We start from the raw sequence: 26215 nt of genomic DNA on the forward strand, positions 1-26215 counted from the left end.
GTAAAAAGACAAAACAAACAAACAAGCCCTGAAGTACTGAGAGGTAATGGAGCATTGTGTCTACACCGTATTCCCCAACAGTTCAGAGCACAATAACCACCTGCATAGAGAGAGAAGGTCAAACGAAGGAGGTAAAGGGTTAATTTAACACTGGGGCGTTCCGAGGGAAACATGAAAAGTTTTCATACTAGTTTTTTGGAAATGTTCTTGTAGGTCCGAGTATTTTCCAAAATAAAAAGTGCAAAAAAAAATTTTTTTTTTAATTCGGCAAAAGAGCTGATTAGATAGTTCTCCAAAGAAGATATCTAAAGAGCCAATACGATCATGAAAAGCTGCTCAGGATCATCGGTCACTAGGGAAACGCACAACCAAACCACGATGCGATCCTACCTCACACTCCACTCGGACGGCTGCAATCAAAAGCCAGACAACACCAAGTGTTACAAGGACATGCAGATATTGGAATCCTCATGCACTGCTGCTGGGTATGTAAAGTGGGGAAACAGTCTGGCCCATGCCTCAAAGTTAGATAAAGAATGAGCATAAGACCCAGTAATTTGACTCCCAGAGAAATTAAAACAGAAGTCCACACAAAAACTTGCGTGCCAATGTTCACAGGAGCCTTACTCACAAGAGCCAAAAAGTGAGAACAACCCAAATGCCTTTCGAATGATGAACAGACAAATCAAATGTGTCCATACAATGGAATATCATTCAGTCACAAAAAGGAATGAAGTTCTGACACATGTTACAATATGGGTGACACCTGAACACATGATGAAAAATGCAAGAAGTCAGCCACAAAAGACCACACATTGTACAATCTTTATGCAGAATGTCAAGAACAGGCAAATTAAAAAATAAAGATTCAGTGATTGCACAGGACTGGGGCTGGGGGTGGTTAGGCTGAGGGAAGATGGGAGGGACTGGTAATGGACACTGGGTTGCTTTTCAGGGTGATGAGAATATTCTAAAATTAGATTGTGGTGATGGCTGCAAAACTGTGAGTATACTAAGAAAAGACTGAACTATATATTTTAAAATGATCAAATTCCCTTCGTGGCTCAGCAGTTAACAAACCCAATTAGGATCCATGAGGATGCGGGTTCGATCCCTGGCCTGGTTCAGTGGGTGAAGGATCCAGCGTTGTTGTGAGCTGTGGTGTGGGTCACAGACATGGCTCAGATCTGGCGTGACTGTGGCTGTGGCTGTGGCTGTGGCGGAGGCCGGCAGCTGTAGCTCCGATTTGACCCCTAGCCTGGGAACTTCCATATGCCACGGGTGCAGCCCTAAAAAGCCAAAAAAAAAAAAAAAAAAAAAAAAGCAAATGGCATGGTATGGTATGTGAATTATATCTCAATAAAACTGTAAAAATTATTTTTCGTTAGTTAACATTGCAGGAAAAGAAGTACAGCAAATAAGTATTTTCACAACAAACACCCTTTAAAAGTGATTCACCACAATTAAACTAAAAACACCTGAACCAGGTATAACTCACCTACTACATTGGTCTTCAGTGGAAAAGTAGATTTGAAAGTCATCAGAATTATCATGGACATAAAGAAAACAACACCGTTCATCAAATTTGGATATGCTGTAAATTCAAAAGATAACCATGTTTATTATATCTAAATTATGACATTTATTTAAAATTTTGAGAAAAATCCAGTAATAGCTTTTTTTCCATTGAAAGATTCACTAATGCTTTAACAAATACTGCCCCTTCCATTGACCTTTTTTTCTTTGTTTGGCTGCATCTGTGGCATGTGGAAGTCCCTGAGCCAGGGCTCGAACCCATGCCATAACAGCAACCCGAGCCACTGCAGTGACAATGCTGCATCCTTAACCCCCTGCACCACAAGGGAACTCCTTCATTGACTTCATGCTCAATGAAATTTAAAAAGCAGGGGCATATATCTTACTTACGTTTGAGTTTGTATTCACTGACTCGCTTCAATATGTATCAGGAACTTCCTATACATTCAGTGCTAAGCAAAGCATATGGGCAGCAGAAAAGGAAATAAAATATGGTCTCTGTCCTCAAGAGTTTATCATGTCATAAAACGCCATTTGTGAAAGAATTTATGATGATGCCAAAGGAATTTCTAGACTTGAAAATTATTAAGACACAGTATTTGTGGTCATACAAGGGAAGTGGAAATAAACATGGCATCTTAGCTCAAGAAAGGTCTTTAAATATCATCTGCTCCATCCCCACCCAAGGTCTGGATCTGACTCCATTCTGCTTGTCTGGAATATCCAGTGACAGAAAATCATCATATGTCATCTCTTGAGGGATTTCACTGCTAGAAAGCTCTTTTTTTTTTTTTTTTTTTTTTTTCCTTTTTAGGGCTGCACCTGCAGCATATGGAAGTTCCCAGGCTAAGGGTCGAACTGGAACTGCAGCCGCCGGTCTACGCCACAGCCACAGCAACACAGTCACAGATCCGAGCCTCGTCTGCAACCTACACTACAGCTCCTGGCAATGTCAGATCCCCAACCCACTGAGCAAGGCCAAGTATCGGACTCGCAACATCATGGATACCAGTCAGGTTCGTTACCGCTGAGCCACGATGGCAACTCCCTCTGCTTGCAAGTTCTTTATCTGCACTGTGCCAAAGCCTAGGCAATGGCCCTATAGAAAAGGCTAGATTCCTTTCTATGATAAGCCCTTCAAACAATGGACCTACTTTATTTTACCCTCAGTCATCTCTTTCTGCGGTCATAGCTTCTTTGACCATTCTTGACATGCTATGGATTACATGACAGTGAATTGAAATAGCTAAAATATAGGGTGATTCAAACAGCATTAAACCTAGGTTATCCATGCGTAAATTTTGAAAACCAATCTATAAAGAAACCACCACAATTAGTTGGACAGCACTGAAAATGTTCAACACAGGCTCTTCAGGTCACATTGCTTCCAGGGTCTGATTCACCCCAGGCCCTTTGCACATCCCTGTTAATGGCTGACATGGCAACAAGAGGTATCTCTATGAGAAGGTACCAACAGAAGGTTCTTTACATGTTGTCAAACAACTTGTTTCTGAGTAGCACCTTTTTGAAAATGTTCATGCCTTTTGAATTATATGTTCTGAGCAGTATTATTCACATACACTCACTACTCCTTTCTTAAAGGATTCCCCCTTCCTTCAAAGTGATGTAAAAACATTATTCGAGTTTAAACACGGACATGTCTCGGAAAGGATCGCGCTGCGCTGAGCGGTAACAGGGGCTCATTCAGTGGCCTGTAGTCTCAAAATCAGAGGAAGGAGAGAGCGTTCTAGTCTAAGCCCTTGTTTTGATGGAAACTACAAAGAAACTGAGACCCAGTGAGGCCGAGTGATTTTCTCAAGGTCAAAAAGCATGAGAGGCATTAGAACTCACGTCTATGTGAAAGCTGTTCCCACCCTTGGATGTGCTGGCAGGGTGAGACTCAGAGCACAGCCGCACAGTTCAGGCCCAAATGGTCCCCACTCCTGAACCAAACAGCAAATGGTACACCTCCCCTGGGAATACGCCACCCTACTCGCCTGCTAATAACAATGTCCTTGGCTCCTTCGCTCTGTGCAGGAGATCCCAGCCAAGTATCCTTGCCGAGGAACTCCCAGCTTCAGTTCTGGGGGTCCCTGGGCACTCACTTGAACATCATCGGTTCAAAGAAGAAACACTTCCTCTTCCTACACACACACCTTTTTTCCTTTATTATTATTATTATTATTATTTTTTTGCTTTCTTGGGCCGCTCCCGCGGCATATGGAGGTTCCCAGGCTAGGGGTCGAATCAGAGCTGTAGCTGCTGGCCTACACCAGAGCCACAGCAACGCTGGATCCAAGCCGCATCTGCGACCTACACCACAGCTCATAGCAATGCCGGATCCTTATCCCACTGAGCGAGGGCAGGGATGGAACCCACAACCTCATGGTTCCTAGTTGGATTTGATTCCGATGCACAGGACCTCCCATAACTTCTCTTTTTACAAAGTTTGAGACAAGAGAGTGTCATCCATTGGATACAAAAAAAAGTACTCTGCTCTAATAAGCCAAGATGCCCTTGCTGGCAAGACATTATGAACAACTGGCAGGGCAACAAAAGACAAAATAGTCTGTTTTGGATTCTGTTAAAAATGAGAACGTCACATACTATAAGTAAAAACATTCAAATGATAACAATATTATCATTACTTGTATTAAAACAACAATTACATTTTCTCTTATGTTCTTACCTTATTCCTCTAATGGAAGAGGCTGTAAAATTCCATTCATGAATTTGTTTCTGCAAGTAGCAAAGACAAAAGTCAGTAGCTTGATCTTTTCTGTGCAAAGCATCATTTTTGGTTTCATTGTATAGTCAATCACTTCTGCTAGTTTTTTTTTTTTTTTGTCTTTTTGTCTTTTTAGGGCCACACCCGCAGCATATGGAGGTTCCCAGGCTAGGCGTCGAATCGGAGCTGTAGCCGCCAGCCTACACCACAGCCACAGCCACAGCAACATGGGATCTGAGCCTCGTCTGCGACCTACACCACAGCTCATGGCAACATCGAATCCTTAACCCACTGAGCGAGGCCAGGGATCGAACCCTCAACCTCATGGTTCCTAGTTGGATTCGTTAACCACTGAGCCATGACGGGAACTCCCTGCTAGTGTTTACCTTCAGTAGAATTTAGGGGTTAAAGCAAGATACGCTGCATAACTTGGAACACCAGAAACATTTTCTAATGTACTGTAAAAATTCATTTGTATCTGTCATCCAGTTTAGAATAATCTAAATTTGAAACAGAAACAACAAGCACACAGTATGTACACAGTAAGTGTGGCCTTTCATCTTTTGTCAACATATCAGGAAAACTCCCGGAACAGTCTACCCAAGCTGAATAACCCACAAAAGTGTTTGAAAAGCAAACATGTGGCAGACCCAGTGTTCGCCCATCTTTATTTTTTCTCCCTGGGTATATCCACATTTCCCAGCTTCCTGTGCAGCTAAGTAGGGTCATATGCTGGTGTTCTGACCAATGGGACGTGAGCGAGAGCACTATGTGCCACTGGGGGGCCTGGCTCATAAAAACCTCCCCAGCAGTCCCCTCCTGTACATTCTCTTTCCCCATCCACTACCAGATGGACTGGGAACCCTGCCCATCGGGACTTGGCATGAGGCATAGATAAACCTTTACCATGTTAAGACACTGATATGTGGGGGTTGTCTGTCTTAGCATCTAGTCTACGATGACTAATACAAAGACTAACTGGGATTTCAGTCTAGACAAGACACACTTAAAAAAATATGAGTGTCTGTCGGTCTTCTCCACCACCATCTCCTGCCTTTAAACTGCACAAAGCAAAGGCTTGGAAGGAATATTTGAATTCCCAGTTTCACAACCACCAAAGGCTACAATGCCAATACACTGCAAAAAAAAAAAAAAAAAAAAAAAGAAGAAGAAGAAGAAGAAGAACTTGGCATAAAAGACATTTGGTTAGCCTGAGGAATGCCATAAACGACCAGCTAAGCTTCTCAGAGAAGTCTGAGAGCCAAATGACTGAGCATATGGCTCCGGAGAACAGCCGCAAGCAGCCAGGTGACAAGTTTCTTGCCATCCTGCAGCAATGGCGACCAGACAGCTGGTAGGATGGTTTCCAGTGGGAGAAGATCCATTTCGACATGTCGATGTGGCAACCTACTCTGTGCCAGGCAACCTACCAACACCAAGGATATGACCTAGAACAAAAGCCCTCATGGGGCGTACCTTTGAGTGAGGGGAGATGGGCAATAAATCAAAGAGTATTCAAAGAGAACGGTGGAGGAGTTCCCGTCATGGCGCAGTGGTTAACGAATCTGACTAGGAGCCATGAGGTTGCAGGTTCGATCCCTGGCCTTGCTCAGTGGATTAAGGATCCGGCGTTGTCGTGAGCTATGGTGTAGGTTGCAGACGTGGCTCGGATCTCTCACTGCTGTGGCTGTGGCATAGGCCGGCGGCTACAGCTCCGATTCGACCCCTAGCCTGGGAATCTCCATATGCCGCAGGAGCAGCCTTAGAAAAAGGCAAAAAGACAAAACAAAACAAAACAAAAAAGAGAATGGTGGAGGGTGAGAAGTGCTATGAAGACAAATAATACAGGGAGGGGCATTAAGGTGGGGCAGGAAGTCATGACATTTCAAGCAGAAAGCTAAAGGGGGTAAGGGAGTGAGCCACGTAGATAACTGGGGTACCAGTTCCAGCCCATCGAAACAGCAAGTGCAAAGGCCCTGAGGCACCTGTGTGCATGGTGTGCCTGGGGACCAGCCAAGAGGGGAGGGAGACTGGAGTGGAGCAAGTGCACGGGGGTGGGGTGGGGTGGGGTGGGGTGGGAGATGAGGTTGGGGAGGTCATGCCCGGCTCTGGAGGCCATCATCAGGGCTTTAGTCTCTACTCTGTGTGCGAAGTCACTGAGGGCTGTGGGAGATGCAAGCGTAGGAAACCATGAAAGCCATCACATCAGACCCCTCCGAGTAGAAAGACGGGTATGTTTCAGAGGAGAGGTGGGTTCCAAGTCACTGCATGAGAGCAAGTGGTGGAGAACAGGAATCTGCCTTCGGATTCAGGTACAGAAAGAGGAAGCAGGGCAGATGCGAGAGAGCCTTGTCTGATCCTCACACACCTGCAAGAGCCTGCATGTATATAGAAAGTTCAGCCACACAAGTTTTCAAAGTGTTCTCAGATGGTAGGTTTACTCGAGGGTCGCTTTAGGGGAACTTCTTGGTTTAGGAGGAAGATTTACTGGTTAAGAAGTAGACAAGGAGGGAGTGGGAGGGACTGGGAGCTTGGGGTAAAGAGATGGAGAATGTTGCCTTTGGGATGGATTAGCAGTGGGATCCTGCTGTGTAGCACTGGGAACTCTGTCTAGTCACTTATGACGGAGCACGTAATGTGAGAAAAAAGAATGTACACATATATGTGTAAGTGGGTCACCATGCTGTGCAGTAGAAAAAGTACATATATAAAGAAACTTACAAAAATAAAGTAACCAACACGAACCTCCCCTCTTTTCCTTTATTTTTTTTCCATTGTAGCTGGTTTACAGTGTTCTATCAATTTTCTACTATACAGCAAGGTGACCCAGTTACACATGCATGTATCCATTCTTTTTCTCCCATTATCCTGCTCCATCAGAAGGGACTAGACATAGTTCCCAGTGCTACCCAGCAGGATCTCGTTGCTCATCCATTCCAAAGGCAATAGTCTGCATCTATTAACCCCCAATTCCCCTTCTTTTCCTTTATATATCATAATCAATAGGCATTTGGGTGGGGTTCCTGCTTTGCAGGTACCACGGATATAAAAGTATAAACGTCATACATGGGCTTGCAAGGCCGTTGTGGAGACATTTTGAAAAACTGATACATAAGCGAGAGGCTGTCCTCTGTGCATGATACAGACAACTGGGTGGCCAAGTGCATTCAGTGGCAGGAGGGCAGGGGTCGTTAGAGCCACCTGAAGCACAAGTTAGGACTTGGATCATTGCAAGAATGAATTCCAGGGAGGGAGAAGGATCAGAACAAAACTGGAGATGAGAAGCCCCGCAGGGCCGGCTCAGGGGAGGGTGAGATGACAGGCAGTTTGGTTGGGCCAAGGTCAGAGAGTCAGGGGCGGGGGGGGGGGGGGGGGGCGCAGGGTTCCATAAGTGCTCGATGCTCAGTGAAAGAGCTTGAGTTTTATTTGGATCCACTAATGATTGGGGAATATAAAGAGAGCCACTATAAGTATTTTTAAAATTATCACGAAACTGGTTTTGTTGTTGTTGTTGTTTTTTGTTTGTTTGTTTGTTTGTTTGTTTTTGCTTTTTAGGGCCGCACATGGGGATTGAACTGGAACTACAGCTGCCGGCCTACACCACAGCCACAGCCACGCCAGATCTGAGCCACGTCTGCGACCTACACCACAGCTCACCGCAACACCAGATCCTTAACCCCCTGAGCGAGGCCAGGGATCGAACCCGCAACCTCATGATTCCTAGTCAGATTCGTCTGCCTCAGGATCTCCTGGATGCTGACTCAGCCTCCACCCTCCCACACCCAGAAGGCAGACTTTGGTTGTGGAACTTTTTGTGTTAAAAGCATAGACTTTTTATTTTTATTTTTATTTTTTTTTGCCACACCCATGGCATGTGGAAGTTCCTGGGCCAAGGATCAAACCTGAGCGATGGCAGGGACCCTGGCTGCTGCAGTGACAACACTGGATCCTTAAGCTGCTGTGCCACAAGGGAAGTCTAAGCATGGGTTTTTTTGTGTAAGATGTTCCAGGTGCTAGTAAGTATCAAAGGCATTCTTCAAAAGAGCTTTCCTGGAGTTCCCTTCATGGCTTGGCAGTTAACCAACCCGACTAGGATCCATGAGGATGTAGGTTCGATCCCTGGCCTCACTCAGTGGGTTAAGGATGTGGTTTCACCGTGAGCTGTGGTGTAGGTCACAGACTCGGCTTGGATCTAGTGTTGCTGTAAGCTAGCGGCTGCAGCTCCGATTCAACCCCTAGCTTGGGAACCTCCATATGCTGTGGGTGTGCCCCCGCCCCCCCCCCCCAAAGAAGAGCTTTCCAAAAGCAGCAGCCCCACCTGTATGGGCAGCGATGGTGGCCACTAGGCACCTGTTGGCGACTTTGGGGTCCAAGAGAAGCTGCAGGAGACATGCTGCATTTGCTCCTTCTCTGTGCAGGCTCCTTGCATCGCTGTCCGGGGTGCAGCCTGCAGCAGCCTGGGAGGCCAATTTTGCACATCTCTTCCTAACCCCATGCTCAGTGACCTGACATAGGTTGCTTGGGACTGGCCATGCTGAATGTATTTACACCACAGAAGTCAGTAAACACTACAAATCGGCCCTCTGTTCCTGCAACCCCTGGAGAGCTGGTGGTGGAACATTCACCAGCCTACATTTCTGAATTCTTGGCTGGTGGACCAGAACTTCATCTCATCTTACAGCAGTGCTGTCTGCAGGTGAACGTGCACCTGTGTGCGCTCGCTTCCCACTTCCCACCGCCCATCAGGAAAAACTGCAACTCCATATAGAGAAATGTCATTTTACTCCCGGCTAATCTGCTTGGTTTCACAATCTGCAGAATTTCAAAAATGTAAATGAAGGCAAAAGCTAAGGCTCCTTCTCAAAGAAAAAAGGCAATTTGTATTTCTCTCAAACATTTGCTCTGACAACTACCAAGCACTGCGCAAAACATTTCATCAGTCAAGGAAAACTAGCATTTGCTGCTTATATAGTTCTTTCCATTTCTTATTACGGATTCCATACAAACAAAATAAAACATTTACAACTAGTGAGATAGTATATGTACCGATGGAAATTTCCACGAAAGGCCTGCAGCCATTCTAAGTTTGTAGAATGCCATGAGAATAAAACCATTTTGCTCTGCCACTATGAAGTCACTTTAATAGGATTAGGCTTTCCCACAACTGCTTGTCAAAATATGAGGTGTTCTGTTACCTCTGTCAATGCAATAGTGAGATTACAGACCAACATTTGGAAAAGTCTCTTGTGTCACAGTGGCATTAATGACACAGGAACATAAATAAGGTTGACTTCTAGTACAAGCGTTCTGGGCTTTCCCTGGTGGCCTAGGGGTCAGAACTTGGCACCTTCACTGCTACGGCCTGGGGTCAACCCCTGCTCTGGGAACTGAGATCCCACATCCACTGCTGCACATGCCCCAGCAAAATAAATAAACAGATACATAGAAGGAATTCCAGCACCGAGGACAGGGTGCTTCATGGCGGTAGCATGAGGAGGGGGGAAGCACGACTTTGTGGGGTAGGGGCAGGCTCAGAGTCTCTTCTTTGTTGCATGGTTAATTAGGTGTGTTCACTTGGTAAAAATGCATCAAATTGTACATTTATGAGTTATGCACTTTTTCTGTGTGTATGTTACACTTCAAGAAAAGGTTAAAAAAAAAAAAAAAACCCCAAAGAGGCAAATTTAATAGAAAATGCATGCATTCTTCGAATGAGATATACCTGTACCTTACTCTAGCTTTTTCTCCCCCATATATATCTATGTTATATATATAATGGATATATGTATACACACATTCTACACACATATCGGAGCTTAGAGAAAGGGCTAGATGGATCTCCACCACAACACCCCGGATGGGGATACACACACCAGGTGTGAGGCATTTAGAGGGACTTTCACTTCATTCCTTATCCACTTCCTCATAGTTTAACCTTTTTTAACAAGCTTGTATCTATTCACACATATATATATACACACACAAACACACATCTACACATATAATATGTGACCCCCAGACACACATATAATATATATATGTATATATGTGTATGTCTGTGTGTATATATACATACATACACACATGCACATAGGTATACTATGTATGTGTGTGTATAACACATACATACTATACACACATAGGTACATATATAATACATATGTATGTATAGATGTGTATTATGTAGATTTATATTCACACCCATGTGTATATATAATGGAAAACCCTGCTTCCTTTCTTCCACCTGTGACTGCACTCCCTCACACACGCCTATAACTCAGAAGTTAGGCAAGGATGCCTGTTCTTTTATTTATTAATTTTTTCCTTTTATCGACAATGAGTTTGATTTTTTTCCATTATAGCTGGTTTACAGTGTTCTGTCAATTTTCTACCGTACGGCAAGGCGACCCCGTTACACATACAGGTATACATTCTTTTTTCTCCCATTATCATGCTCTGCCTGTTCTTTTATTTTTAATTTTTTTTATTTAAATTTTTTTTTTGTCTTTTTGCCACTTCTAGGGCCGTTTCTGCAGCATATGGAGGTTCCCAGGCTAGGGGTCGAATCGGAGCTGTAGCCACCGGCGTACACCACAACCACCGCAACGCAGGATCCGAGCCGCGTCTGCAACCTACACCACAGCTCACAGCAACGCCGGATCCTTAACCCACTGAGCAGGGGCAGGGACCAAACCCGCAACCTCATGGTTCTTAGTCGGACTCGTTAACCACTGCGCCACGACGGGAACCCTGCCTGTTCTTTTAAATACTATGATATAGTTGACTCTCCCACTTGAACAGTGAATTTTTCATTCAATAATACAGAATAAAGAAGCCTGTTTATGATTTTTTTTTCTTACCATTTCCGTGGGTGAGACATGCCACAGAGAAACCGTCCTCTCCTCAGCTTCACTGTTGATAGAGACATACGAAGGCTGGTAGACTTTGGTTGGTTCTATCACCAGGACCTAAAAGGACAGATTTCTGTGATGCATGGGAACATGCCGCATAGATTCCCCTGCCCACTGAGGAGGCTGGAAGCTCTGGACTCCACAGACACTCTTCAAGGACCTACTAGGCCCCAAGGCTGCTCTAGGACTGGTGGATGTGGCAGCCCACCACGGAAGTCCCTTTCCTGCGAGAGGTCTGTGCTCTGATGGCGCAGACAGCGCAACCAACAGATAAGGATACGCATTAGGATAACCGCTGAAGAAAATAAGGCAGAATGAAGATGAGGGAGGGACACTTTTTTACACAGCGTGGCCAAGAACAGCCTGCCTGAGGACGTGACAGAGAAGAAAGAGGGGGCATTCCCATCGTGGCTCAGTGGAAACGAATCTGACTAGCAACCATGAGGATGCAGGTTCGATCCCTGGCCTCGCTCAGTGAGTTGGGGATCCGGCATTGCCGTGAACTGTGATGTAGGTCACAGATGCGGTTCGGATCCCACGTCGCTGTGGCTGTGGTGTAGGCAGGCCGCTACAGCTCCGCTTTGACCCCTAGCCTGGGAACCTCCATGTGCCTCGGGTGTGGCCCTAAAAAGACAACAAAATAAATACATAAATAAATAAATAAGAAAGAAAAGAGGAAGGCTACAGCTTTTGAAAGAAATGAAGACGTGAACTAGATGATGTACAGGTAGGTACCCGAGTTTGAAAAAATGCAAGAGGATGAAGAATGAGATGACATTCCATCTGTCATATTTTATTTTACTGGGGGAGAGCAAAATACAGCATCTCTTACTGGAAGAGGAGAGAAGCAGGATAAGAAAGCGGGGGCAAGAGACAGAGAATGAATTCCCAAAGCAAATAAAACAACATGTTCATTGCTAAACCTGGGTAGAGATCACGCGAGTGTCTGTCCTGCTATTGTTTTGGTGTCTCTCCGTAGGTATGAAATATTTCTCATTAAAAGAAGATTTAAAAACTTATTACCCAGGCACAAAATCACTATCATTTCACACGATGTAATCTTTTATGATATGTCTCATGAAATTTTGAACACTGAATGTTCACAAAAGCTCATGACGTGAATACAAAACACCACCACCTGAAGTTCAGCTTCTGGGATGCCTAGATGACTCCTTATAAGATGGTCGTAAAAGTGAAACAAAAACTCAGTGAAAAGCTAAATGTCATTTGGCTTTTCAATAAAGTTTCAAAAATTAATTAGGGGCCCTGGAGACAAACCAAAGCTCAACAGGAAACAGCTCTGAGTTCCACGATTTCACGGTTAGTGCTTCATTGCTTTGGAGCAGTTTCTCCACCTGAGTACTATGGACATTTGGGGCTGGATAATGTTGTGTTGGGGGTGGGTGGCTGTCCCGTGCATTGTGAGGGGTTTCATGGCATCCTTGGCCTCCACCCCACCACCTGGCAGTAGCAACACCTTCCCCAAAGTTGTGAAAACCACAAGTGTCTCCAGATATTTCCAAATGTCTTCTTGGGGACAAAACCACCTCCACTTGAGCACCACTATTTTAGAAGATGTAGCCAACTTTTTCTACTGAGTTGATCTCTCACTGGATGGTTCTACGCGAGACAGATGGCTATCTTAACCTTTTCAATTACTCTACGGTTTTCTTCCTTTCAGAGTATTCAATAATAAGATAGTACCAATCCCAGTTGCTTTCTTTAATCTTAAAGTTATGGTTATAGCATCTCTTACTGGAAATCTGAGTCCATTAGTAACTTCATTTGTGGCCTCGAAAATGATATCTAACCAGAAGTTCAGCCGTTCTTGCCTGGGCGAATGTTCAATAATAGGTTTCTTGAAGCGCTGAATTAATAACAAGTTCTGAACTAATGATCGCAGGTACCTGGAAAAATCACAAGCACCAATACATTAGATTCCCAAAGAAATGGAATTCAATTCAAATCCCCTCAAGTTTCCCAAAAGCTTTATTTGCTTAAATTCATATTGCGTGGTGAGTGTTTCTTAATAATCTGGCAGCTACACACTTAATTAAAAGAAACCCAAATGGGGCAAGATAAGCTTGTCCAGCAAAATCACACAACATGGCTTTTTACCAACACTGGGCTAAACCTCAATTTTGGTACATCGTGTTCAAAGCACCGAGACCGGCAAGCATTTGCTGTCTTCTTTAACAAGAGCAAGTGGTTTGAAGTTGAAAGCAACCGCAAAATGACAAAACTTCAAACTCGGTGTCTTTTTCTTTTCTAACTACCCTTTTTATGTTGAGGTAATTATAGGTTTACATATAGTTGTAAGAAACAAGATAGAGCCTATGTACCCTTGGCCAGGTTTACCCCAGTGGTAATATCATGCAAAATTCTCAAAAAAAATACCACCATCAAGATACAGACATTGATCCAGTGTAGACAGAAAATACTTCCATCATCACAAGGATCCCTCATGTTTCCCTTCTATAGCCATGCCTCTTCCCTCCATCCCCTCCTTGATCTTCGGCAAGCACGAATATTAAACTCAGTGGGTTTTTTTTTTTTAAGCCATTAGATTGGAGCTGGTAGATTTTGATTTTATGAGGTCTTCAATCTCACCGCCCCTTTACTATCTTCAGGCAAACTGAACTTTTTGAAACATAGTTGCCGGGCAATGGTGGTCACCTCCTCTCTGGTAGTGAATGGGGCTGGGGTGTGGCCGAGGTGGTTCCACTGATAGTATCAGAGTATTACTTTGCCCTTTGAGGATAAGGTCTGGAGCCATCCTGGGAAAGCAGATAAGCTAGGCTCTGCTGGACCTGCTTGGGTACCATGTAGTTAAAGGATTAACTCGACAGGATTGGCTTATCTCAACTATACATTCCAAAAGAGAGATTCGGCCCTTTAGGCCCTTTATCGGCTTCTCAGAGATCACTTTTAAGCCCTTGGACTATCCTGCCTGATAGGAATGTCTCTGTCTACCTGGGGCCTTGTGCCTTGCCGCGTAGTTTATGCTAACAACATGATTCATGGTGGGACCCTTGGGCCATGTCTTATCAATGGGATCTCCAGACAGGCTGGGGACTCGGTGACTAAGGTCAGCCACATACATGTTTCATGCCTACATAATTGAGCCCCAATAAAAACCCTGGATACCAAGGCTTGGTGGGCTTCCCTGATGGGCAATAACTGGTGCATGTGGTCACACATCATTACTAGGAGAATTAAGCACTGTACACATGACTCCACTAGGGGATGACAACTGGAAGCTTGTGCTTGGTCTCTCCTGAGCTTTGCCCTATGTGCTCTCTGGCTTTGTTGATTTTAATCTATATACTTTTATTGCAATAAACCATAACCCTGAGTATAACAGCTTTTCTGAGTTCTGTGAGTTCTTCTAACAAATCCAGAACCTCGGGATGGTCTTGAACCCACAACAATAGGCACCAGCACTGTAAGTCAGTCCAGGTTCTGATGTAACAGGAATGTATTCAAGCCTCTGATCTCCACTGCAGAGAGTCAGCTCTGTACGGCTCAGAGGCAGCAATGCACCTTAACATTAGAATCCTGGAAACAGCAGCCACTCTAGGAGGGCTGTAAGCTCAGCCTGCCTCTGTGTTCTCTTAGCTTCAGAAAACTTTTGAGAAGTTGATATGGTTTAAGGACCAGATTTAAGTACTCCAGATGGGGAAGAAATAGGGTCAAACTGGATATGGCCTATGATAGTGAGATTCCTACCCTTGGGAATCCAGGTTGGTTCACTCAGTTTAGAAATAAAAGGGGACAGATGAACATGGATCATTAAGTTTTTTAATTATGCAAGTTATTCAAATGCATTTTAGACGAACAGTTAAAAGGCAGACTAAGGAGTTCCCATTGCAGCTCAGGGGGTTAAGAACCTGACTAGTATCCATGAGGATGTAGGTTCGATCCCTGGCCTTGCTCAGTGGGTTAAGAATCTGGTGTTGCCATGAGCTGTGGTGTGCGTTGCAGATGTGGCTCAGATCCTGTGTGGCTGTGGCTGGCAGCTGCAGTTCTGATTTGACCCCTAGTCTGGGAACTTCCATATGCCACAAGTGCTGGCAAAAAAAAAAAAAAAAAAAAAAAAGATTAAAAAATTCTTATAAGCATACCTCTGAGTTCCTGAGATAACTACTATCAAAATATTGGAGAAAATCCATCTTTCATTATTTATTCATTATACAAATATCTATTGAGCGTCTATTATGAGATGACAGGAAGCAATAATATAACCACAATTCTAAGGGAACTTAACGTCTAGTGGGAAGTCAGCTGTGGCCCAACATTCCCAGACCCTCCTTTGAACCACACCCGAAACAATAGGTTTTTAATTAAAATGAGTCCATAGAGAACAGTAGTTCTCAAAGTGTGGTTCCCCTGATCAGCAGCGACAGCTTGTAATTTGTCAATACAAATTCTCAGGCCCCACCTTAGACCATGTGAACCAGAAATCTTAAGGGTGGGCCCAGCAATCTGTGTTTTTATCTGATACACGCCAAAGTCTCAGAACCACTGATACAGAAAAATATACCCTGCATCTGGCTTTCTTATTCTATGATAAACATGAGCACGCTTCTGTGTCTCCAAGTATTCTTTCTTGCACATTGTAATGGCTGTATATGGGCTAACCCAGAGCCACTGCTGGGCCACCATTGTCTTTTTGCTTTTTTTAGGGTTGCTCCAGCGGCATATGGAGGTTCCCACGCTAGGGGTCCAACTGGAGCTGTAGCCGCCAGCCTACGCCACAGCCAGAGAACTCGGGATCCAAGCCACAACTTCGACCTACCCACAGCTCGGGGCAACGTGGGATCCTTAACCCACTGAGTGAGGCCAGGGATTGAACCCTCAACCTCATGGTTCCTAGTCGGATTCGTTAACCACTGAGCCAGGACGGGAACTCCTGGGCCACCACTGTCTTGAACACATCTATCATTAGTCTTCTGCTTCCCGTTTTCATTTATGATAAACATCATTTTCTTGGTGTGCTTTTAGCTTTACTGTCTTCTTTCTCACAAATGCACAATACGTACTAGTACCAAGAATGTCTTGTTCTTGAGAATCAGGTGACCTGAAAAAATTCATAGGACTGAGAGTTTCATTGTGGAGACACAACATGTAGGGATATATATATATTGTGTGTGTGTGTATGTGTGCCTTTCCCTGTCTTCACATAAAACCAAGTGAGCCCCAGAGCTGCTCTTTCTGCTCTAACTTTGCTTTAATGAAGATGTGAGAAGGACAAACTTAGCAGTTGTTACTCTTTTTTTGCATTCACACCTTCTCCTCCTGGGGGAAACATATCAGGACAAGATCAGATATTGACACGGGTGATGCAAATGCACAGACATGACTCACCAGACTGGAGGTTTCAGTTTGAACAACCTCTCTGCCGCCTGGACAGCCTTCCCAGCATCACTGGCCAACATGCTGACGCTGAAAAACTGACCCACATCCCAGTAATTGTTCATTTTTTCCAAGCTCCCCTTTCTTCCCAATAAACTGTTCAGCCGGACACCTTGAAAATCAGAATTTTAGATACAGTTATGAAAAATCTTTCTAGTTTCTATCGTAGTTCAGCCTTGAGATAAAGGAGAAAGTGGGCATTTTATCTGGGCGACTGCCTCAGGTGTGCCATCGGAGACTAACTGTTCCTTTTGAAATACAGCGCTGGTCATTTAAACATACTTTTTAATGCCAAAGTTGTGTTACCAGGGCATATCCGCAGTAATAAATAGCTTTACCTATTTTCCTTAGTTCCATGGAAGTTTCAAATTGTTGTCCAGCAACTATCAGCAAAACTGCAAGGTTAATTCCTGAATAAAGAGAGGACTGGAGCTCAAACCCTTTGCGATACCTGTAATTAAAGAACCACGAAATTCCTATTATATCACTTTATTATGATAGACAACAAAAGTGTAAATGATGTAAAAATATCCCCAACCCCCACTCACGTGTACAAACAGTCACATGCAGCAGTCTAATAGCTTCTTAAAAATGTCATGACAGCAACACAGTAACACTAGGGAGTTTAAAAATCTTCATCAGGCTATATATTTTTTTTGTCTCTTTTTGTCTTTTTTTGCTGTTGTTGTTGTTGTTATTTCTTGGGCCGCTCCCGCGGCATATGGAGGTTCCCAGGCTAGGGGTTGAATCGGAGCTGTAGCCACCGGCCTACGCCAGAGCCACAGCAACTCGGGATCCGAGCTGTGTCTGCGACCTACACCACAGCTCATGGCAATGCTGGATCCTTAACCCACTGAGCAAGGCCAGGGACCAAACCCGCAACCTCATGGTTCCTAGTCAGATTCGGTAACCACTGCGCCACGACGGGAACTCCTATATTTTTAATTTTTATGTATTATTATTATTATTTGCCTTTTCCAGGGCCGCTCCCACGGCATATGGAGGTTCCCAGGCTAGGGGTCCAATCTGAGCTGTAGACATCAGCCTACGCCAGAGACAAGCAACGTGGGATTTGAGCTGAGTCTGCAACCTACACCACAGCTCACGGCAACGCTGGATCCTTAACCCACTGAGCAAGGCCTGGGATCGAACCTGCAACCTCATGGTTCCTAGTCGGATTCGTTAACCATTGTGCCACGATGGGAACTCCAGGGTATATTTTTTAAAATAAAAGCCATGATCATCACATAAATAAGGAAACTATATTAAAGGATATAAAAGAAATTTAAAACCTATTATAATTGCGCCCCCAAAAGTAAACCCCAATTTGATGTTCAAAGTTCACTTTTCAAGTTACACTCTGTATATTGAGCATTTTTTTTTTTTTTTTTTTTAGGGGCTGCACCTGTGGCATATGGAAGTTCCCAGGCTTGGGGTCAAATCGGAACTACAGCTGCTGGCCAACACCACAGCCACAGCCACGCGGGATCCAAGCCACGCCTGCGACCTACACCACAGTTCACAGCAATGCTAGATCCTTAATCCACTAAGCGAGGCCAGGGATCGAACCTGCAACCTCCTGGATCCTAGTCAGGTCTGTTAACCACTGAGCCACGAAGGGAACTCTCCACTGAGCATTTTTTATTTTATGGAAATCACAACAGGTATAGGCTCTTCCTCTGCAGGCTATCTGTTTGTGTGCCTATATTGAAATGGAATTATTTCTTCACATATAAAGCAGTGCTGCCAAAATTCTGGATCCCAAAAAGCAGTGGCATATAGGGAGAGAAGGCAGGCATCAATTTCACTACAATAAAGAACAAGATGTCAGTTCCCATTGTGGCTCAGCGGGTTAAGAACCCACCTAGTATCCATGAGGATGAAGTTTTGATCCCTGGTCTCGTTCAGTGGGTTAAGGATCCAGTGGGTTAAGGATCCAGCATCACCACGAACTTTGGTACAGGTCGAAGTTGCAGCTTGGATCCACCGTTGCTGTGGCTGTGGTGTAAGCTAGCAGCTCCAGCTCCAGTTCGACCTCTAGCCTGGGAACCTCCACATGCCATGGGTGCAGCCCTAAAAAAGACAAAAAGAACAAGATCCCCAACTGTGAATACCATTTTTTCTTGTTTTTTTGGCCGTGCCTGTAGCAAGTAGAAAGTTCCTGGGCAAGGGATCAAACCCGAGTCATAGCACTGACGACAAGGGATCCTTAACCCACTGCACCACCAGGGAATTCCAGCAAATACCATTCCCCAAAGGTAAACCATGCCATATTTAATTCTCTTACTTATTGTTTTTTCTACACATAAAATGTTCCTTTCTCTTCCATGAGCAAGTATAAATACCATGATCAAAGAAAAAAGGATTTGATTAACAAATTAATGGCACAAAAATGTCTTTTTATAAACCAGGAGTGATCACTTGTGTGACAACAGAAGATTAAACACCAACAAAACATTAATCATGGAAGGTAGAATTTATCAGTTATATCTGATCATGAATCAAAGTATCAGGTAAAATCTGACTTTGAACTGTGGGGCATTAATTACAAGTATTCTCAGATGGACCAGAGTACATCGAGAAAGTCCTTCCGGAGTTCCCGTCGTGGCGCAGTGGTTAACGAATCCGACTGGGAACCATGAGGTTGCGGGTTCGGTCCCTGCCCTTGCTCAGTGGGTTAAGGATCCGGCGTTGCCGTGAGCTGTGGTGTAGGTTGCAGACGCGGCTCGGATCCCGCGTTGCTGTGGCTCTGGCGTAGGCAGGAAACTGCAGCTCCGATTCGACCCCTAGCCTGGGAGCCTCCATGTGCCGTGGGAGCGGCCCAAGAAATAGCAAAAAGACAAAAAAAAAAAAGAAAAAAAGAAAAAAAGAAAAAAAGAAAGTCCTTCCAACCCAGTCAATGAAATTCCAATACATTTGAAACCTTTCCTCTATCCCACCCCTCAGGGTATGTTTTGGGGATTTTTTTTTTTTTCTTATATAGCAGCACCTGCAGCATATGGAAGCTCCCAGGCTAGGGGTCAAATCAGAGCTGCAACTAGCAGCCTACACCACAGCCACAGCAACGTGGGATCTGAGCCTCGTCTTCAATCTACTCCGCAGCTCACGGCAACACTGGATTCCTAACCCACTGAACAAGGCCAGGGATTGAACCCATATCCTCATGGATACTAGTCGGGTTCTTAACCCACTGAGCCACAATTCAAACTCCTCTTTTGGGGATTTTAAATTCAATATACTGTATTTGATTTTTTTAAAATTTTCTTTTTCTTATGAAAAGTTATTTGGGGAGAAGGTAGAGAGGGTGATTTCTTTCTTTCTTTTTTTTGGAGGGCTGCACCCATGGCATATAGAGGTTCCCAAGCTAGGGGTCGAATCAGAGTTGTAGTTGCCGGCCTAAACCACAGCCACAGCAATGTGGGATCCAAGCTGCATCTGTGACCTATACCACAGCTCATGGCCAACGCTGGATCCTTAACCCACTGAGCAAGGCCAGGGATTGAACCTGTGTCCTCAAGGATGCTAGTGAGATTCGTTTGCGCTGAGCCACAAAGGGGATTCCAAGAGGGTGATTTCTCTATGCCTCCTATCCATAAATGTAATAGGCCCAGCTTGGTGACAGACAAGATTTGAACTTAGAGTTGGGATTGTAGTCCCAGATTTGTGTCTGATCAGGCCTACCATGACCTTGGACCAGCCCCTACATCCCTGAGCCGCACACCCCACATCTGTATCTAAAAGCCAGACGAGGAGTTCCCATCATGGCTCAGTGGTTAACGAATCCGACTAGGAACCATGAGGTTGCAGGTTCGATCCCTGACCTTGCTCACTGGGTTAAGGATCCAGCATTGCCATGAGCTGTGGTGTAGGTCGAAGACACGGCTCAGATATGGCGTTGCTGTGGCTGCGGTGTAGGCTGGTAGCTGTAGCTTTGATTTGACCCCTAGCCCGAGAACCTCCATATGCCATGAGTGCGGCCCTAAAAAAGACCAAAAAAAAAAAAGAAGTTTAAAAAATGGCCTTGACTGGGGGCGGTGATAGGAAAAGACTGGCAGGGAGTGAGGGAAGACTCACAGAAAGGCTGCATTGGGAACTGACTGTATGGGGAGATAAGTGAATGATGGTTATCAAACAATAACCTAAAGCATATGCGTAGAAGGCTAAAGAAAGATAGTGGGGAAAAAAAAAAAAAAAAGACCACAGAAGCCATCCTTTGTGGAGAAAAACTGACTTCAGCCTTAGACATGTTGAGTCTTTTTTTTTTTTTTTTTTTTTTTTTTGCCTTTTAGGGCTGCACCTGTGGCATATGGAGGTTCCCAGCCTAGGGGTCCAATTGGAGCTACAGCTGCTGAGCTACACCACTATACCACAGCAACGCCAGATCCGAGTTGAGTCTGCAACCTATACCACAGCTCATGGCAATGCCGGATCCTTGACCCACTGAGTGAGGCCAGGGATCGAACCTGCAACCTCGTGGTTCCTAGTCAGATTCACTTCGGCTGCACCACGATGGGAACTCCATGTTGAGTCTTAAATACCAGCACCATCATGAGGTAGAATAGGTGGCCAAAGAGAAGGGTGAGGTGGAGCCAAAGCCTAGGACAGAGGTTCGGCTGGAGATCAGCTCAAGGTTCTAAGGTGTGGGAGTGAGTGGGATCACGAGGCATAAGCTGGACGGAGAGAAGAGGGGGGAGGATAAAGTCCAACATGTATGGAAGGCAAACAAAGAGGAGGAGGGAGGGGGGGAAAGAAAACAGAATTAAGTCAGACTGGAACAGTGACACCAAGAGCTCTTGTGATGCAAACAGATGATGTAGGCTGTTGTCTCTACCTTCAGAATTATGTCCCGCTGCTGACACCTCATCATTTTCATCACTACCACCCTGGTTCTAGCCACCATCAGCTCTTCTTTGAATTTCTGCAGGAGTCTCCTAACTGTTCCCTGCTTCTGCCCTTGCCCACGTGATAGATCATTTAGTAGCCACAAATTCCTCCCATCCTATTAAGCACATGCCTTTGTCATGTCGCCCACCCACGGGTGGCACGTATTTCTCCACCCCTTTGAATCTGGGCTGGTCATGTGATTTGTTTTGATCAAGAACATGTGGCAGAACTGACCTTGTGTGAGTTCCTGAGCCTTAAGAAGCTTTCTGGCTTCCACCTCCACTCTCTTAGAATGCCACACACCATGTAAGAGAGCTGGTCTACCAGTATCAGAACCACATATTAGAGAATGGAGGCTCTCCAGCAATAGCCAGCACCAGCTGTCAAACGTGTGTGAGGCCATCTTGGACCTTCCAGTCCTGCTGACTCTCCAGCTGACTGCAACTTGAGGAATGAGCTCAGAACTTAAGGAGTGGAATCAGCAGGGGAACTGCATGGGCAATCTACAGAATCATGAGAAACCATGAATCATTGTTTTAAGCCACTCGGTTTTGGAGATGCTTGTTATGAAGCAAATGATAGCTGATACATCCCCTAAAATGTATTCTTTGCATAAAAGTGAGAGTACTCTGGTTAAAATGCAGGTCAGATCTTGTCACTCCTCTGCTCAGATCACTCTAGCACTGTATCATCTCACTGAGAGTAAAAGGGTCTTCTTCCTTCCCATTTCCTGCCACTCTCCTCCTTGCTCCTGTGTCACCAGCCTTGAGCATGTTTGGCATGCTTCCTCCTCAGCATCTTTGCCCTCATTGTCCCCTCCTCTTGGAACACAGTTATCTGCAAGGCTCATTCCCTCACCACCTTTATATCTTTATTCACCTTCACTGACCACTCTATATAAAACTGCAGACACCTCCTCCCAACCCTCCTTTCTCTCTTCCCTGATTAACTTTTCCCCAAAGCCCTCACCATCAGCTGACATTCTATATATTTTATGGTATTTGCCTGACTTTCCTTACCAGCAGTGCAAGGCTGGATGAGGGCATGGATTCACATTTGCTGTGTCTTTATCCCCACCCTCTAAAAACTTTCTGGCATAGAGTAAACTCTCGGTAAATATTTGTTGGATAAATGAATGAATAAGGAATGAGCAGCTCACTGACAAGATAATGCCGTGATGGTGGTGGAACAAGGTTCTGGAATGAGTAGCTGGGAAGGAGTGTGCTGGGCCTCCTTGCCTCTCTAAATGCATGAACTTGTGGGAAGAATGTCACCAGCAGAAAACCCTATTTCTATTGGTTGCCTTTTGGAAAAAGGAATCTGGAAATTCCCAAACCACATTTATGGCATTTTTTTTTTCATCGCCAGCAAACAGGCACACACACACCTAGGGAACAGACCTAGATCCACAGCCTTTGCAATTCTATTCTTTGCAGAGAGGCACATGCTACTGACTAGAGCTGAGGGTTTACCACTCAATGGCGCTGTCTCGGCTGGCATCATCTTTGCAGTCTGAATCCAAGAAGATGTCCTTGTAGATCCTCCCACACAGGCAGAACATGTCGGGGGCCGGGTGGTCACAGCTCTGCAAGACCTGGAGCATGACCTGCAGAGCCTTCTCACGATCGCCTGTGGTGTTCCTCCTGAAAGAGTCACAGGATAAGAAGACAAACATCTGAATCAAGAGGCGGGAATAGAGACAGATGCATTCATTCTGTGAAGGGCTGGTGCAAGGATGCTGTGTTTTAGCAGGAAAAAAAAAATCTATATTTTATTTTTCATATTCAAATGAAACAATAGCTTACGTTTCATACCAGTAAGTGTCACTCAGTCACACTCAGTCCTACCTGATCCTTTCTCTTTAAATTACACCTAGATTGGGGATGAAAACATACGTATATCGATGTATTTGGCAAGACAGCAAAAACCAATATGGCAGCCTCCTGTCGCTGGATGGAGAGTAAGGAATTCAGACACTAAGCATGAGTCATGAGGATGAGAGAGTTTGGCAAAAGGTTCTTTTGGAAAAGTGGGAGGATCCCCAAATTCAGAAAGCCAAGATGAATTTATTTTTAGTTTTGCTTTTTAGGGCTGCACCCCACGGCATATGGAGGTTCCCAGGCTAGGCGTCTAATCAGAGCTGTAGCCACCGGCCTACATCACAGTCACAGCGACACGGGATCTGAGCCGAGTCTGCGACCTACACCACAGCTCGCTGCAACTCGGGATCCTTAACCCACGGACAAAGGCCAGGGATCAAACCCACAACCTCATGGTTCCTTGTCAGATTCGTCTCCACTGTGCCATGACAGGAACTCTGCCAAGATGAATTAAGAAATGGATCCTGACATTTCTTGACCTCAAATGCCTTGCCATCTTCCAACAGGTAAGGACTCCAGTAATCTCTGCTATACCCACGGGAAAAGGAAATTATTTCGCTATTCATAAATCACAGTCTTCTCTACCATTAGATTATTTGGTTAAGTTTTCATTTTATGCACAGGAAATGGATTCCTTAGACAGTTGTTAAAATAATTTTTTGCCACAGAATAACTTGAGGTTGTGGATGTGAAATAGTCAAAGTGTTCCTGTCAAGGTTTGGAAGCACATATCCATCAGGAGTGAAGACCAATTAAATCAACTATAGCTAATGATACTCACATTCACTTTATAAAATATTCAACATTATTAAAAAAATCAAACAACTTCTATGTAATACTGCTATGGGGCGATCTCTAGAATTGCTGTTACGTCAAGAAAGCAAGGTGTTTAATATTGTGCAGAGAATGCTACCTTTTTTTAAGAAAAGAGGAGAGTGTGAATAAATATATATATATCTGCTTTCATTTCTTCAAAATAGAAGGATAAAATAAAAGGTAACAAAAGTGGCTACTGACAGAGGGAAAAAAATATGATGAAAGGGACATGGATAGATACAGGTTGTACTTCTTGGAATGTGACTTTGAAACTACCTAAGATTTTTACATAATTATAAAAGAAAATGAAATAATTTCTAAAATGTTCCTAAGCACACTGTTGGCCAATGAACATACCATTTGAATTTCGGGCTGGGGCAAAACCAAACAAATGAACCAACACACCTGATTGATGTCTTACCCACAAAAGAGAAAAATTAATATATCGCACTGTTTAAAACACAGCAATTTGTGTTTTCCTGAGGATATAGCTTCAGGAAAAAATATAAATGCAAGTACATTTTTAGTAGTTTCCAATAAGCATACTGGCAGTGGAAATACTGGTACTGCTATCTTGAAATGAGTATATGGAGTTCCTGTCGTGGTGCAGCGGAAACAAATCTGACTAGGAACCATGAGATTGCAGGTTTGATTCCTGGCCTCGCTCGGTGGGTTAAGGATCCCGCGTTGCTGTGAGCTGTGGTGTAGGTTGCAGACACGGCTCAGATCTGGCATTGCTGTGGCGTAGGTCGGCAGCAACAGCTCCAATTCGCCCCCTAGCCTGGGAACCTCCATATGCCGCAGGTGGGGCCCAAAAAGACCAAAAATAAATAAATAAATAAATAACAGAAAATAGTATATACTTACAGTATAGAATACAATAAACAATGACATTACTTTAGTATCATTATGGAACAGATTTTTCAGCCTAAGAAATACAAATATAAAATCAAAGTTAAACAAAAATCCTATGGTCCCAAATTTGAATGGGAACATCAGAATGAATCCATGATGTGGTTTTGCAAGCTCTGTCTACCAAAAAGGTCCTCAGCAATGACCAAGTCGGTTGGAATAAGAACCTCCAAGCGCTGATGAGGGTCTGTAAATATCCTCTCTCACTGAAGAAACCAGGACTCCTTGAAGGAATAGTGGATTCCATATATGCCTAAGATGATCCTGGAACATTTTAACACACACACAAAAGCAAAGAAGCGACGAAGCTCCCATCAGAAAGACTCAGGAACCAACTTGAATTAGTTTTTTGGCCAAAAAGGGGACAATCTGAGCATTCAGAACAATAACTACAAAGGACTGAAAGATATCTACTATCAAATGATGAGTGCATAATGCTCTTATAAACCCTCACTGGTCACTTTTGGAGGATGCTAATAAACCAAGTCACTGTTCTTGAAAACTGATCAAGGAAAAAATAAGGATACAGCTTTCTTTTCCCACACAAAGTGTACACCAGGGTCATCAAGTCATTGATGAGGGAACATTTCTCTTTATAAAGTATTTGTGCTAATAATGCAGGAATTAATTATAAAATTCAAACATCACTATTTTAAAACCTGGAATGAAATAACAGATCTAGGCAATGTTTATCAAAGGCCACGAGCATCACAACAAGAGAAAAACTGATAAAGTATACAATCAACGATTACGTATTCTTTAAAAAAAAAAAAAATCAATCCAGAATCTGACATAAGCCTCCAGATCTAACTCCCGATTTATGGGGGTGTGGGGTGGGGGAAGGGACATACTCAATTATACCGCAGAGATGCAATCAACAAAATCCAGAAATCTGGAAACTCTACAAGACAAATGCTTCGTCAACAAATAAATAATAAGGAAATGAATACATAAGAGAAGAGTAAACCTATATGCTAAATAATATAATAATCAAATGCAATGTGTAGACTTGGTCTGGGTCATGTCAGACAAACCCACCAAAAAGAAGGAAAGAGAGAGACAGACACACATACAATTTGGAAAATTTAAATATTGATATTAAGGAATTGTTCATTTTTAGGTATGGTAATATA

The 26215-nt window shown here is 44.0% G+C and overlaps 1 protein-coding gene across 1 annotated transcript in view; it reads right to left on the minus strand.

Annotated features, from left to right (window-relative positions):
* The window catches only part of MAP3K15 (mitogen-activated protein kinase kinase kinase 15), a 149612-nt gene that overhangs the window by 45012 nt on the left and 78385 nt on the right, over positions 1–26215 (minus strand). The window contains exons 7-13 of the mRNA XM_047764409.1: positions 22947–23117; positions 16929–17041; positions 16543–16702; positions 12932–13082; positions 11125–11232; positions 4226–4275; positions 1499–1594 (exon numbers count right to left, since the gene is read on the minus strand). Of these exons, the coding sequence (XP_047620365.1) occupies positions 1499–1594; positions 4226–4275; positions 11125–11232; positions 12932–13082; positions 16543–16702; positions 16929–17041; positions 22947–23117 (849 nt within the window). The remainder of the gene's footprint in view (positions 1–1498; positions 1595–4225; positions 4276–11124; positions 11233–12931; positions 13083–16542; positions 16703–16928; positions 17042–22946; positions 23118–26215) is intronic.

This window comes from Phacochoerus africanus, chromosome X, assembly GCF_016906955.1.
Source record: "Phacochoerus africanus isolate WHEZ1 chromosome X, ROS_Pafr_v1, whole genome shotgun sequence".
NCBI lineage: Eukaryota > Metazoa > Chordata > Mammalia > Artiodactyla > Suidae > Phacochoerus > Phacochoerus africanus.